We start from the raw sequence: 15,883 nt of genomic DNA on the forward strand, positions 1-15,883 counted from the left end.
CGAGTGTGCATGTGCATGTACATGTGTGTAAAACTAAAAGAAAAACTCTATTTTTAATGAATTAAAATTCATTTAATGTCAACTAAATTATCATAATTTATGCAAACTTTCTTTGCTGGGTATAACAGCATGTCAAAAAAAAATGACATTTGTGTATATCCTGAGAAATATTTTTAACAAGCTCTAAGATTACACTACCCTTGCAGGAAAGTCTGCTTCAAAAGGATCTAGAAGCCCGGTGGTGGCTCATGCCTTTAATTCCAGAACTTTTGAGGCACAATCAGGCAGATTTCTGAGTTCAAGGTCAGCCTGATCTACAGACTAAGTTCCAGGACAGCCAGGGCTACACAGAAAAACCCTGTCCTGAAAAAAAAAAGACCTAGAAAAACATAAGTATGACTGATAATTGCAGGGGAAATCTCACCATGCTTTCAGTGTCAGAACCTAGTGTCATTCACTTTTTAGCAATGTGTTTTTAGCACCTAGTTTAGCTTCCATCCACTTCCTTCTTTTAAAACATACTGTTACTAGGAGGTTTCCTGTGCACATCAAATAAAAATGGATAAAGTATGATAGCCCCTATTCAGAATAACTACAAAACAGGACAAGACACAGCCCAGCAGGGTAACTTGTACAATACAGATGATGAACATATTTTTAATTCCATCTGTATGGATATATACTAAATTCATATAGGTATGGACAGCCAATATTCTGATCCTATTATGTTAAGAAAAGTTTGAAAAAGCTTCATAGAACTTTACTATAATAACAAGATCAATAACAATGTATTATTTACTTATTACTGAGTGTCAACTCAGTGTCAACTGAGTGTCCTCTCCGCAGTGTGTCTTATAGGTGTGATCACTTACTTTTCCCAGCTCAGAAAACTCAGAGTGGGAGGCTAATTACCTTTGCTGAATTGTACAGTAAAGAAATGTGAAATAAATTGTTCTGGTTAGCTTGAACTGTCACCATAGTTGATCTGTTTCTTCCCCTAGAATACCTTCCATTAATTTTTTCAGTTTAGCTTTAGTGGGCTTCCTGGAGGTAAAGACATTCCCAACTAGTTCAGAACTTCTCGGAAGTCTTTTCATGAACTCTTACAATGTGTCAGAGACAGACTCTTCACTCAATGACAGCAACCATATCTCTATGGGGTTTTGTGCTCCCAAACTGGAAGGACAATGGTACTGAGTTTCATGGCTGTACTTGGTAGTATGTACTCCCCACCCCCAGCCATCATGTTCTACTGAAAACTCATGCTAGCTAGCCATCTGACTCCATCAGTGGATTAAAACTGTTTGATTCCTCAATGGAAGGCAAGTGATGTATTTGTTTATGGAACCTCTAGGTAAGATTTAGGTCATTTATTCTGGTGCAGTATCTGATACCTCCACTGAGACTTCCCTAACCTGATGGTATTTTCATGATGCACCTGGGTAGGGGAGGCAGATGCTTTCACTGCTCTTTGTCTCCTGCTGTCAGCTCATCGGTTCTCTAATACTGGCTGGCCCTGTGACTTACTTCTAGATGTCCATGTTAAAAAGATGGGGTTCCTGGAAGACTTCCCTGAACAGTTTCACCTACTTGTAACTAATTCAGAATTATTTACCTTTTAGCAGAGAGACAAAGAACTTGATGATGCCTTGGATGAACTTTCTGACAGTCTTGGGCAGAGACAGCCTGATCCTGATGAGAACAAAACACTAGAAGATAAAGTGAAGGTAAAAGATCTTCCCCTGCCCTCCACAGAGAAGAAAACAGACACGGGCATTATCTGGAGGTAGTGAACAGCTAACCTGCTCCATCTAATTTTCCTGTTTTATGGTGTAGATTTTATTTCTCTTTTTCTCACTAATTATGTTTCTGGAACAGATTCCATTGCAGGAAACATCCTGTTTGTGAAATGAAAACAGCTATGTTTTAAGTTTTTTCTCTCCCAATTTTTTTTCTTTGTCTTATTTGGAAATAAGGACCTACTACCCAAAAGACATACACTTTTATTGGATATACTTTGTATTCATAGTGGCAGAGATCACAAATTTAGCACAGGTTTCCCCTGCACCTCTTTTGCAAGCATAACTGAATCTGAATTCAAACTGTAAGAACTTTGATGCTGCAGAGATCTCTCTTGCAGGACAGAATGAACTAGCTGTCCCATACATGGAGTGTATAAACATGCATATTTAAGACAGTATGTAGCAAGACATTTCAACTAATTTGATCATATTTTAGAATCAAGAAGTAACTGAAGTTGGAAAGATGGCTCAGTGGTTAAAGTACTTACAACACAAGCCTTAAAACATAAGTACAAATCCTTGGTCATATAGTGTTATTATATGTAATTTCAGTTGGTACAGAGATGGGAAACACAGACAGGAGAGCTCTAAGAAGCTTGTGAACCAGCTAGCCAGGCATGTGCATTGGAAAAACAAGAGGTCCTGTATCAAGCATAATGGAAGTTGAACATTGGAGATGTAATTCTGTAGCATGCACATGCCTGTGCATAGGCATGTGCATAGGTGCCTGCACACAAGTCATACACAAAAAATAATGAAAATAATAAAAGAGAAGTAGCTTCATGAGCATCTGAAGCAATGTGACAAAGACAGGACATTGTCATTGTGATTCTATCATTATTATAGCAATATTGAGTTTAACTTACCATATATTTTAAAACCTGGATTGTAATGCTGCACAGAGGTATAACTCCCTAGAGACCAGGGAACCTCACAGGTAAGGATACCAGGATGGGCGTGGCTTGCTCAGTATCAGGTACGCTCAAGCATCAGTGTCTCCTGTCCTGCTCCTTTACGGTGCTTTAAAATGGAACTATAAATATCTCTATCTACCAAGGCATTGGGACCTGACTTTCAATATGAGAAGCAAAATTTAATCAGAAAAATAATTTATTCCTTTGGGATTTTAGTTACTGGTAAGGATTCTGAGTATAACTGTTTGATCCTTTCAGGTGAAAACTCACAGATTTTGCTGACATATAGAAAAATAAGGATTCGCAATTCTCATCGGCTCTCTACTTGTCATCTATTTTGTTGCTCTGCTCCTTATGTTTTGCTTCATGAAACTATAAAAACTGTAGTTCCTACACTTTGAATTGTATTTTGTATGTGAAGAAAGAAATGAACATTGCTTTATCTCTTCAATGTTTATAGGAAAAAATCAAAGCAGAGCATAGCGAGAAATTGGGAGAAAGAGACGACACCATCCCCCCTGAATATAGGCATCTCCTGGATAATGATGGGAAGGTAAACAGCCTAGATTAGGTTACTGCTCTCAAACTTTTCAATTTTATCTTCTCTGGAAGTGAATGGATGCTGAACTAGCATAAAAGCACATACATCATGACTGACTGAGTACTGTGTGTTCCTCCACAGGCGATAAACAGGCTTTCTTATCCCTCTGCTGTATCTACATGAGATAATCTTATTCGATATTCATGTTTTGGGCCCTGCCATAAAGTCACTGTTTAATAATGCTTTCTAGGTGTCTTAGTCAGGGTTTCTGTTCCTGCACAGACATCATGAACAAGAACAGGTTGGGGAGGAAAGGGTTTATTCAGCCTACACGTCAACATTGCAGTTCATCACCAAAGGAAGTCAGAACTGGAACTCAAGCAGGTCAGGAAGCAGGAGCTGATGCAGATTCAGTATATTAGGTCATAATAATGATTCCACAAAATATATAGTTAAGAATCAAATTTTTAAGAAAAATCTCTAAAACTGATGAAAGCAATGAGAAAACTGCAAAGAAGCAGTCTCGTGTGTGGAGAGCAGGGGTGGGATGGTGGAAGAACTGAAAGGCCAAATAAACACAACAGCCCACACCCTGGATTTTTTTTCTCCCACATGAGCACCAGCAATGATAGCTGGAGTACAGGCAAAACCCTCTCTTGAGGCACCAGGTCTATTTCTCCTTCACACAGGCCAATCTGACTGTCTCCCCCTTTCTGTTTCATCTAAGTCTGCTTTAGAGTTGTTAGAGGACCAATCATTCTTTTCAGGCCTGCTCATGAAATGGAAACAAGGGAGTCCAAGTTCCATCAGTATGCTCTGATGCCATGGGTAGGACAGCCCCTCCCTGGCCAAAGCCTTGGTGTGCCCTAGGAGTACTTTGTTCCCTGCAATTATGTCCCCTGCTATCAGTCACCATCCCCATGTTAGTATTACCACACCATCTTGTTTGCCATCATTGAAGGTGCTTCATTTATTGCTCTTGCCTTAAGATGGATAAGAACCCTGTAAGTTAGTGATACCTGTAATTTCGGTCTGAAAATAGTCTTCAGATTTTTTGAAGTTATAATGAATCTCAGGTGTGGTGGAGGCCTACAAGTTATTTGGAAGTCTAAAGAAACATTGGAAGTTCAGCCTGGGTAACTTAGATTTTGTTTTTTGTTTTAAACAAAACAACAACAAAACAAATAAACTGGAATGTATTAGGCTCTGGGTTCATTCCCAGGACCACCCAAACCAACCAACCAAAAACCCAGAGTATCTGGTGGGAATAAATTTTAATACCAGGTACCAGAAAATTCCTACTTGGTCCCTGTGTACTTCCAGAATCACATCTTTGCATCTGGCTACTGAAATGGCTATGAAAGTGAAGATTTAATAGAAATCTGGGTTAGGTGCCCAGTTCATCTGTTCTGTATAATAGATACTCCTCTATGACTGAGAGAACCTAAACAGATCTGTGTTTAACCAAAAGACTACCTTGTTTTTAAGGACAAACCAGAGAAGCCACTGACTAAGAAAACAGAGGTAAATACTGTGATGTATACTTTCATTGTTTTTATTCTACTAGTAGTTTTCTTTTAAACTTTAAACAAACTGAAATTTGTTAACTATCTTTGTTGTGTGCCTATGTGTGCAAATAAGCCTATATTACTAACTTTAATTTATTTCTCACAAGAGCCTTTTAAATGTAGTACCAGATTTCCAAGGGGGAAAACTTAAACCCTAAACATGGTGTCACATGCCTATAATTAATAGGGGGTAAGGGTAACAGGAAAATAAGGAATTCATAGTTACATAGTGAGTTTGAAGTTGGTTTGGACTACGGGAGACTGTCTAAAAGAAAAGATTATGGGAAAATAAATATGTTCAGGTTCCCATGCTTTGTCTCCTTTACCTAGTGATTTTATGAAATAAATGTCAGTGAGCTTTTCTTCTTAAACATATATTACTTTTAAGTATAGAGAAGTTACTCTATGGCTATCTCCATGTGTTTCTATTAACATGTTAGAAGCCTGATCAGGACCAAGACCCCATTGATGCCCTCTCGGAAGATTTGGATAGCTGCCCCTCAACTACAGAGACCTCACAGAATACAGCAAAGGTAATGTGCTTTTTCATACTGGTTTCTTTGAAATGCCCATCTTTATAGAGCAAAATGAATAGAATAATGTTATAGAGAACCTTATAATAAAGTTATAATTCTGCTGCCCATAACACTATTGGATTTCCTTGGTTTGGCCAATAAATACTTTTACAAAATTGTCCTTATGTTTTGTTTATTACATAGCATTTCAGCAGGGTTCTGCATGTGGTGAACAACCTCCACAGCCATCATTTCTGTTTGCTACATTGTTTTCTGAGTGACAAATAACTCTGTGCTTATTTTGCGTGGCAGTCTTTGACCCCACACCTTCTGCTCATTTTCTTGTCTGGACGTTTCCCCTGTCCCTCCTGATGCAGCTGGCTGACTTAGACTTTTCATGGCCATTTCTAGTCTTCGTCCCTTCCCAGGCCAGCCTAGCAACCTTTGCATATTCTCTCCCAGCATGTGGACACCAGGTACCAGCTACCTATTTCCTATGTAGTTGGGTATTACATATAGTATTTAGATCTCTAATTTCTGTGCTCAGATTAGCAGAATGCTGATATTTAATAAGTGCTTAAACATGTAATTTGAACTGAATAAAAAACTAAACCCATTATTTCTTCCATTAATACAGGTTAATAAAATGAATGAAAACAAATGTGTAATTCCATAGTTTTGGGGTACTTAGCCTATAGAGCGAGCACATCCTATAAATCACACAGAAGGAATGGATGGATGTTGTAGTCTGTTCATTCTTGTTCCAGATGCTTTTACACACAACTTGTGGCTGAATCTTCATGCCTTCCAAGTGATTTAATTCATTGCCTCAGTCAGCCTATTTCTCTCTTCCGGAAACACCTAACTAAAGTTTCTGTTTTCTTTCTTTCCCTCTTTTCTTCCCTTTCCCCTTCATGCTTCTGTTCCATCCCTCTCCTCTCCTGTTTTACCTTTACTCCTTTCCAAACCATTCTTTCCTTTTATTTCTCCATTTTCGTAAATGTGTTGTGCCTTTGCAGGCACAGTTTCCTTTGTTACATCCATTTCTCTTCCTGTTGTGATTATAAAAAGATAAAGGGAAATAAGATGTGTTCTATGGGGGTGTGGTGATGTGTGGCCCTGCAGAGCCAGTGGGGGTAAGGCAGTAAGCAGGGTCTGTAGCAGACGGCAAAGGAGGGAGGGAGGGGCCAATGGAGCTCAAGCAGACTGAGGGATCTGAGCACAGAGGTCCTGGTGAGATGATCGTAGAGCCAAGAGCAAAAAGTGGGGGAGGGCAGCAGAGTTCCTGCAGGTAGAGCCAAACTGCTTGAACTGACTGCTATAGTGGGAGCAAGAGCCAGAAACTGAGGGAGGGGCCTGGGGAAAGTTTGCACTATGGTCATTGGAGAGTAAGTGACAATTTAACAGTGATGTAGAGGTATTGCTTTAGAGTATCTAAATACTATATGTAATGCCCAACTACATAGGAAATAGGTAGCTAGTACCTGGTGTCCACTTGCTGGGAGAGAATATGCAAAGGTTGCTAGGCTGGCCTAGCTTTAGAGCAAGACATCCTATTTAAATATGAACAGAGACAGTGAAGTCTGACCCCTGGGTGAGAGAATAGGATTATTAACTGCCCCTGCCAGTGTCCTGAGGGCATTAATAACCTGAGAGGAATTCTAGCACAGGCCAGACTGTCAGATCATCAAGTGGGGGTCTGGGGTTAACACTCAGAGCCAGTGCTCTTGAGCCAGAGACCAGTTCAACCAGGCCAGGGAATTTTCCCAACTGCGAGAAAGAAACTGTCTCCAAGGGAAGGGAAATCTCACCCAAGTCATAAAATAAGGGTCAGGCAGTAGGCATAGCTCGGAGCTCAAGAACTCTCCCCTGGTGCTCTGACCAGTGGGGGGGGTGGGGGGGTGGGGGGGGGGTGGGAATCGAAACCAGTATATCTCTTGTGGTACTGAGATGAGATGCAAACCTGCAGAGTTCCTAGATCCGAGTCACAGGGCACCAATGCTGTGATTATAAAAAGATAAAGTGATAAAAGTTATGTTCTATGTGGGTGTGGTAAGGTGTGGGGAAAGGGAGTGTCTCAGCAACCCATGGCCAGCCTCTACTTCTCTACTCTCTCCCCCTCTCTGCCTTTCTCTGCCTCTACTGCCCTCTTAACCCTCCCTCCCTATTCCCTGAATAAACTATTCTATGCTATATGGTTGTGTGGCTGGTCCCTCAGGAGAAAGTGATGCCTCAGCATGGGCCCGCACCTTACCACACCACACCACACCACACCACATTGAATATATATTAATATTTCTTTATCTTTTTTTAATCACAACACTCCCTACTACTGAAAACAGGTGTGTTTTGTTTTGGTTGTTTTCCTCCATGGCACATTAAATTCTGCCTAAGTAAAGAAAATCTTTGATTTTTCTGAACCTCTGCTTTTCTAAACTAAAATTGTGGTATATATTTGGGGCTTCATGTTATTAAATGATGGGAATGCTAAACATATATGTGACCACCATTCTCCTCTTATTTGTAGCCTTTTAAATGTCCTGCCTAAAATATAGGTATATTCAGTTATTTTAAAAGGAAGTACCAAGCTACCCATTTTTATTCACTTATGTTGGGGGATATAGGCTGCTAGGAAGCATATCCTGGATTCATCTAAAGGCAGCATGTAGTCAGTTCCCCCTGGATTTATGATGGCAGAAGCCTCATTACATTTCCATTGCTTTAGGAAAAGAGCAAGGCTTCAAGTTCCAAAGCATCCAAGAATGAAGAGAAAACAAAGGACTCCTCCAAGGTAAACATGGTCATAAACATAACAATCGGCAAGGAAGTAGGATTCACTTGTTAGTCATTTAGCTTGATATTGTAAGCTATTTAGAGCAAAAGACTTTTAAACAATAGCTATCTCTTTGCATGCCTTGCTTAAAAAGAAAACCAAAAGTAATCTCTTGGGAGCTGGAGTGATGGCTGAGGGGTTAACCGCACTGGCTGCTCCTTCAGAGGATCTAGGTTTGGTTCCCAGCAGGCACATGTTGCTTACAACCATCTGTAACTCAGGGTCCAGGAGATAGGATTCCTCTTCTAGACTCTGGGGTCACCTAGCATGCACATGGGACATGATATCCATTCAGGAAAAACAATTTAAAAAATTAAAGTTAGTTAAATTGAAGATTTAAAAATAGAAACACAAATTGTGTTAGATATAAGTAACTTATGTTTTGAAAATATAAATGTGTCCTTAACATAATTCAAGTGGCATGTGGGTCTTGCTTTTCTTAAAGTGCTTCCAGAGCCTGTGATTTACATGTGAGAATATGGAAGTTGTTCTAGTTTGATTTTTGATGCTATAATAAAACACCCTGCCAATAGTCCCTTAGTGGAGTAAAGTTTATTTGGCTTACACTTTCAGATCATATGCGGTCACTGAGAACAGTCTGGAACTCAAGCAGTAACTTGAAGTAGAAACCATGGAAAAACTGCTTGCTAGCTCTGTCACAGATTCCTGCTTAGCTAGGGTTTTGGTGGTGGTGGTGGTTGTGGTGGATTTTTTTGTTTGTTTGGTTTTTGTTTTGTTTTGTCTTTTGCAACCCAAGCCCACTTGCACAGGGACAAAGGGTGTCTACAGTGGGATCAGTCCTCTTAAATCAATTAACAATCAAGATTTAGTCCTCCACAGACATACCTGATATTTTCTGTAAATTGTAGTATGCTAAGGTGGGGGGTTGGATAGGGGAGGGGGAAGGTGCATTTGTGGACCCATGTTGAGGCATTTCCCCCCCTTGAAGTTCTAGCCATAAGATGGGTCTAGTATAAAATGTATTTTATTTGAGGGCATAGGAAGGGGAAGTTGAGAGAGGGGTAGAGACAGAGAAGGACAGACAGAAAAAGAGGAGAGAGAGAAAGAGAGAGAGAGAGAAACAGAGAGACAGAGACAGAGAGAAACAGAAAGAGGCAAAGAGGCTGGCCAGGAACATATGGACATGGTGGTGGGGTGATAGTGGGGACAGAGAAGGAGGGAGGGTGGGAAAGAGAGACAGAGACACTGAGACTGAGAGAGACTGAGAGAGGACACAGAAAGGGAGAGAGGTCAGAGGGAGAGAAAAAAGTGTCAGAGAGAGATAGAGAAAGACCAGATAGTCCTTTTATTAGCAAGTCAGGCTCCACCTGGCTGTTTGTAGGTAACTTGGGCAAAGCCTAGAAGGAATGCTGACAATACCCACAGACCTTTCTGAGCTGAACAACCTCTCAACTAAGAATCCCTTCTCAGGTGACTCTAGGCAATGTCTAGATGACAGAGCTAACTAGGACAGACAGGAATTTATAGAATTAGAGAAGATATTAAAGTTTTTCCAGCTCAATATATTTTTTGGACAGGAGAAGGACATTAGTAAATAATGAGACAATTCATATAATGGCCAGCATTATGTCACTGTATAACTTGAGATTGTTGGGAACCAGCGAGCTTAGCTCAACACCCCCAGCTGAGCTGTTTGCACAGGTTTCTTGAAAGCAAAACATCCTGTGGCTTAGCTTGATTCCTGCCTTCCCTCAAGGTGTGGTAGGGACTTCCCAGGTGCCTGACCTATGGCTATAATTGTTTTTTCCTGTTCCCTTCCCTGGCCTCTAGTATATATATTGGTGGTCTCTCAGTAAAGCTTTGGCATTCTCCTTACAGAATGACCCGTGTCTGTGTTTTCTGTTAATCCCCCAGGCCTACGCCCGATACTTGGTACTGTGGCAGCGCAGGCGCTGTCATGAGATAATTAAGTTACAAGGAGTAATTAAGTCTGGTCCATGGCTTTAAAAACGTTATATTATTATTGCTCTGTTTCTGTAGTGAGGAAGTGCTTTATAATAGGAGTCTTTAGGGGTCAACCTGATCATCCCATAAGTCAGGAAACACAGAAGAGATGAGGTGCTACAACCCTGAGTGAGAGAGGCCTAAGGACATCATAGAAGTCTATAGCACTCCTCTGGATTTCCACCAGGGTCAAGCATTTTACATATGGCTCTTTGAGGGGCCTACAATATCCAATTCATATAACATATAGTTGTACAAAGTAGAATTAAAGCTAATGAGTGGAAGTCACAGGTTCAAGCTTACATAACTTACATAACTACAATCTTCTGACCATAATGAAAATTAAAAGTACCAACAGTCTAATTATATCCATATCTTGCTTTTATTTTTGAGATTATAATAAAATAATTTCCCTCTTCCCTTTCCTTTCTCCAAACTGTCCCATGTTCCCTTTCTTGGTCACTTTCAAATTTATGGCCTGTTTTATTTTTTTCATTAATTACATCAACACTTCTTAAGAACAACTAATGAAAATTTTATGCAATGGATTTTATCACAGAATACAAGAGCATTATATCTCAATAAGTTAAAATTTTAATCCCTTAACAATTATAATTTTTAAAGTACCTGATCAATCAATTAATTACAAAAATACTTGATCAATCCATTCACAGGAAGTAAAAAGTATAATTGACCTACATAGTGGAGATTAGCCAGCAAGCCTTTTCTCGGTACAGAAAAAGGATGGGGGTCACTGTGGGATGGTAAGACATTGTCATCTTAATCCCAGCAATACTTCTGCATTTAAAAAATTGTCAGGAGCCATAATGGGACAAGCTAATAACCAGCAGGTGATCTTTCAGAGATGGCCTGCTTTGGATTATAATAGAATCTGGGACAGGTTTGCCCTTATTTCAGCAATGCTGTAAGGGATTTATTTTAGGAAAGATTCCTGCAATTAATATGCTTTTCCTGTTATTTTTAAACATATATAACAGGGCTGGAGAGATGGCTCAGCAGTTAAGAGCACTGACTGCTCTTCCAAAGGTCCTGAGTTCAAATCCCAGCAACCACATGGTGGCACACAATCATCCTTAATGAGATCTGATGCCCTCTTCTGGGTTGTCTGAAGACAGCTACAGAGTACTTACATATAATAAACAAATCTTTAAAAAATATATATATATAACAATCATTAAGTAATGGCACACCCTTATGGAGCAGATCTCTGCAGATCCACAAAGATGTATTGTCTTGTAGTGATGCTATATAGACAAATAGATGACTTAAGTCATGATGATCCTATAAGAATTCCTTAAATTATATCTATGATTATTAAGCTCTTTTACAGTGGGATTGCTCTTTTCTGATAGTCAAAACTGCAATAAGAACTCTGCCAGTCTCCCAAGTGTCACCAGTTAATTGCTTTTAGGTAGTAACTAGACTTTCTTCTACTCAGAGCATATTCCAAGAGGTTGTAAAACAGTTAACCAAGGGTCATAAAAAGGGAACTAACAATTTATTATAGGTGCTAGGATAGGAGAGAAAATTTTGACTTGGTGTACCTATACAAAACTTCACTAATAACTTAGTTACAGTTTTCATCTTTCAGTGACCCTGTGGAGCTGAAGCAGGTGACGGATGTTTAGCTAGATAATTACTCCTAATGGATATGCATGTAAGCAGTCTCTGTTGTAAACTTCTACTTCAATTTATGATTTGATTTTTTTGTGTGAACTTGTGATGATCTTTGTAACATGTGATCATATATTATGAAAGATGTATAAGTACTGAAGACAAAGAGAAGAGAGGAGAATTTTTGCCTTTTCTCCTCCTGGAAGAATATTTTTCCTTACTAGAATTTTTGCCCCCTTTCCCCACTTAGAGAATTTTTCTGCTTCCCTGCTTAGGAATTTTCTGCTTTTTCCCTTAGTTAGCTTTCATAGGAAACTTTTTACAACTTAGTAATAAATGTTATAATCATTTTTCTAAGTGTCCCTTTTTCTTCCTATGACTTCCTAGTGTAAGACCCCAAAAACCGAGGGTGCCCCAGCACCCCACACCCCGGAAGGCGACACCCAAATCACTCGCGAGAAACGGTCTCAATGCAATGGCATGAGGATTTCTTTATTTCCAGAATTCTGGGTTCCATAGCCGCCGTGTACCATGCAGGGTCAGAAGACTATGGACCACGAGTGCCGAATTGAGACAGCTTTTATAAGTTTACGACAGAGCCTGCGAATCACAAACCAATTATTTCTTAGCATGGAGAGCCTGCGAAATGCGAGCCAATTGATTTGTACCACTCCATAGTTTGTAGGCCAATCAGTTTAAATTATTGGAGCCCGCGCTCAGTGAACCAATTAGTTTCCTATAATGTCTACAGCTGCGTGAACTCCTGCTTAGGGGTAATGGCGTAAGTTTACAGAAGCAAGATAAGCTTAGCCCATTTTCAGTTACCCTATGGGGCCAGGATCACCTATTCAAGGCCTTTCTGCTAGGTCTAAACAAAGGGCGGGCTCTGGAATGTGACCTTTTACCTAGTTTCTAACAAAGCGAGACAGCATTTTAAACTCCTGATTTCTTGGGGTCGTTAGAATTAGGCTGTATTATTTTCTGTCCTTTCACTAGCAGGCTGAAAGTTAAAGCCAAGCAACTCCTGCTGAGAAACTGCAAATCCTATTTACTTAATCATTTGCTATTTAAGAAAAATATGCTAAGAGCCAGAAACTGCAGTTTCTGGCCTCAGAAGATCATAGAAGGCTAGTCAGCTATGGTAGCAAGAAAGCAGACTTAGATAAGTAAACTTTATATTATTACACAGCAATCCTAAATATCTCGTAAGACAAAGTCTTACTACTCTCTCCGGCGCTCTGCTCTGTCCTCTGCCTCAAGAAGAACCAACAAGAAAGAAGACCTGCTCGGGCTGGCCCCAGCAAAAAAAAATTTATAAGGTCGATTAAAAAACCTAAGTTCAAAGTGAGAAATTTAGGATTAATTAAGGCTATTGGCAGCTCATAATTTGAAAGAACAGAGCATGTTTGTGTCAAATGAAGAGGAATGTAGAGTAGACCAGCCTCTGTCTTCTGTTTGGTCCATATCCAGGAATTCATTTTCTCCTTCCCTTTCTTGGTGAGTTAGTTGTACAGTGCTGATTTAGAAGTAAAAGCACTCACCATAGCTTTGCTTCCCCTTAGAAAACAGAGGAAGTGCCCATGCCTAAGGCTGGTGAAGATGCAAGATAAAGTTGATGAACTTGGTAAGTTAGCTCCTGTTGTAAATAGCAATAACCTTCTAGCAGCTGACACTATGCGGAATGACAAGAAAGTTTATCTCTTGTGTATTTCATACTTGTTCCTGTTCAAAGTATTCCATTCCCTAAGAAGCACTAAAGGGATTATTGTGCTACTAGAACATTTTTTTTTAATTATATGATTAAGAACTCTTTAAATGGCCTGGCAGAGGTGGTGCACATCTTTAATCCTATCACTCAGAGGCAGAGGAAGGCAGAGCTCAAAAAGTTCAAGGCCAGCCTATCTACAGAGCAAATTCCAGTACAGCCATGGCTACACAAAGAAACTTGTCCTTGAAAAAACAAAACAAACAAACAAACAAACAAAAAACTCTTTAAAGTACTCAGACTTTTAAAGAAAATCATATACCACAAGCCTAGTTAGTTGAAATCTGAATGGTTATTCAGATTTTCTTACAAAGTATTTGTAGCAAAATGGCATTAACTGATATCTGAAATACAAATGCATGGTGAGTGGTGGAAATCAGTTTGGGAATAAATGCTGTTTAACCTTCTGACTTTTTTTTTTTTTTTTTGGTCTTAATTCTGGAAGAACAATAATGGATTCTAACCCATTCAATAGATGGGTTCTGTTTTATGACTTCCTAAAAGTTTTGTGACTTCCTAAAAGTCATAAAATGAAACTGCATGCTCAACAAAGGCTTAAAAAAGAAAGAGAGACAGAGACAGAGAGAGAAGAGAAGGAAGGAAGGAAGGAAGGAAGGAAGGAAGGAAGGAAGGAAGGAAGGAAGGAAGGAAGGAAGGAAGAAAGGAAAGGAAAAAGGAAAAAGGAAAAAGGAAAAAGGAAAAAAAAGGAAAAAGGAAAAAGGAAAGGAAAAAGGAAAGGAAAAAGGAAAGGAAAAAGGAAAAAGGAAAAAGGAAAGGAAAAAGGAAAGGAAAAAGGAAAGGAAAAAGGAAAAAGGAAAAAGGAAAGGAAAAAGGAAAAAGGAAAAAGGAAAGGAAAAAGGAAAGGAAAAAGGAAAAAGGAAAGGAAAGGAAAGGAAAGGAAAAAGGAAAGGAAAGGAAGGAAGGAAAGAAAGAAAGAAAGAAAGAAAGAAAGAAAGAAAGAAAGAAAGAAAGAAAGAAAGAAAGAAAGAAAGAAAGAAAGAAAGAAAGAAAAGTAAATGGTGTTAGCATGGTGACTCGGCAGGTAAAGATGCTTTCCACGGAGCCTGACCCAAGCTCCATCCTTGGGATGCACTTGGCAGATTCATGGACGTTGCCTCTGACATCCATATGCATACTGTGACATACCTAAACTAAATGAAAATGTAACGTGAGCCTTTTCCCCCCAAAATCTATGAGTTAAATGGCCCAACTCTCTTACCAGGACCCATTTCATTTCCTATAGTGCAGTTAGTACACAAACCAGAGATACTCTACATTTTCTCAGAGTAACTGATGATCTTTTATTAACAACCCACTCTTGCTCATATTTCCTTTTATTTTCAGGATGTCTGAATAGAAATTCTTCAGCTGGTGGATGGAGACTTTTGAAGAACAAAGGCTTTGATGGCAATTTTTTCTGGGTATCTTCTAGACAGTATTTGTTATGTCGCTTGACATCTTAAACACTGAGTTGTTATTCTTTTCAAGAACAAAACATGAATTTGTCTGCTTCGCCTGTGCTCTGTGTTGAGTATTGATAAACTTCAAAGATTTTTAATTGCCTTTAGGTGGGAGAAGGAAGCTTTATATTTGTAAGAAATATGTTTCATAGTTTCTTAAAACACCAAAAATCCAAAAAAATCTTTGCAAACATTTGCACATTATATATACAGTGCCTATAAATCTCATTACTATGTTTGGTTTGCACTTAATTGTTTTAGCATTTGAAAAATAATGCTCTCATCTTTTGTCAGTATTCAGTTTCTTATTATGTCTTCTTCTTGGGCTTTGATGTATCTTTGGGTTAATGTTAACATGAGATATTGTACATTTGGTGTATAACTCCTTTGGGGATGCTAATAATAAATTAATAATACATAACCCAGGTAAACCTTGGGAGCAACAATCTCCTTTCCTGCCTGAACTCTACTTTTCTAGGAATGAGGACTACTACTCATGGTCAAATAAGACGCACTGAGACTTGAACTATGCTAGCAGAAAAACAAAGAACAGACTAGAGATCAACTGTACAACTTTTAGCAATAAGGTTGCGATTCTTAGAATACTCATATGGCTTGAACTATCCTGGTTTACATGGCATTAAACTGTGGTTTCCAATCTCTACACAAAAAACAGATTGTAATCCTTTGCTTACAGCCACTTGCCACATTGTCTGAAGCATCTGGCATTATGGAAGTCAAAATTTACTAAACACAAAAATGAACTGCTTTAAATGTGTGTGTGTGTGTGTGTGTGTGTGTACATACAATGTATACACTGAATTTAAAATCTGCTGCTATATCAAAGCAGGTTAAATGATCTTAATATCTTTGAATGGTATCTCA

At 39.1% G+C, this 15,883-nt stretch overlaps 1 protein-coding gene across 9 annotated transcripts in view; it reads left to right on the plus strand.

The window, feature by feature from the left end:
* Nucleotides 1–15,444, plus strand: part of Cast (calpastatin) — a 124,148-nt gene extending 108,704 nt beyond the window's left edge. For 4 of the 9 annotated variants that reach the window (XM_052159571.1, XM_052159569.1, XM_052159574.1 and 1 more), the window contains 7 exons: nucleotides 1,623–1,727; nucleotides 3,177–3,269; nucleotides 4,746–4,781; nucleotides 5,266–5,358; nucleotides 8,066–8,131; nucleotides 13,336–13,397; nucleotides 14,883–15,444. In XM_052159571.1, the coding sequence (XP_052015531.1) occupies nucleotides 1,623–1,727; nucleotides 3,177–3,269; nucleotides 4,746–4,781; nucleotides 5,266–5,358; nucleotides 8,066–8,131; nucleotides 13,336–13,383 (441 nt within the window). In that variant the 3' untranslated portion in view covers nucleotides 13,384–13,397; nucleotides 14,883–15,444. Of the gene's footprint in view, nucleotides 1–1,622; nucleotides 1,728–3,176; nucleotides 3,270–4,745; nucleotides 4,782–5,265; nucleotides 5,359–8,065; nucleotides 8,132–8,746; nucleotides 9,273–11,750; nucleotides 11,817–13,335; nucleotides 13,398–14,882 lie in introns of those variants that run through there. The other 5 variants (XR_007973687.1, XM_052159570.1, XM_052159576.1 and 2 more) reach the window with 5 other exon arrangements.
* Nucleotides 15,445–15,883: the final 439 nt, after the last annotated feature.

Source organism: Apodemus sylvaticus, chromosome 16, assembly GCF_947179515.1.
Source record: "Apodemus sylvaticus chromosome 16, mApoSyl1.1, whole genome shotgun sequence".
In the NCBI taxonomy this organism is placed as follows: domain Eukaryota; kingdom Metazoa; phylum Chordata; class Mammalia; order Rodentia; family Muridae; genus Apodemus; species Apodemus sylvaticus.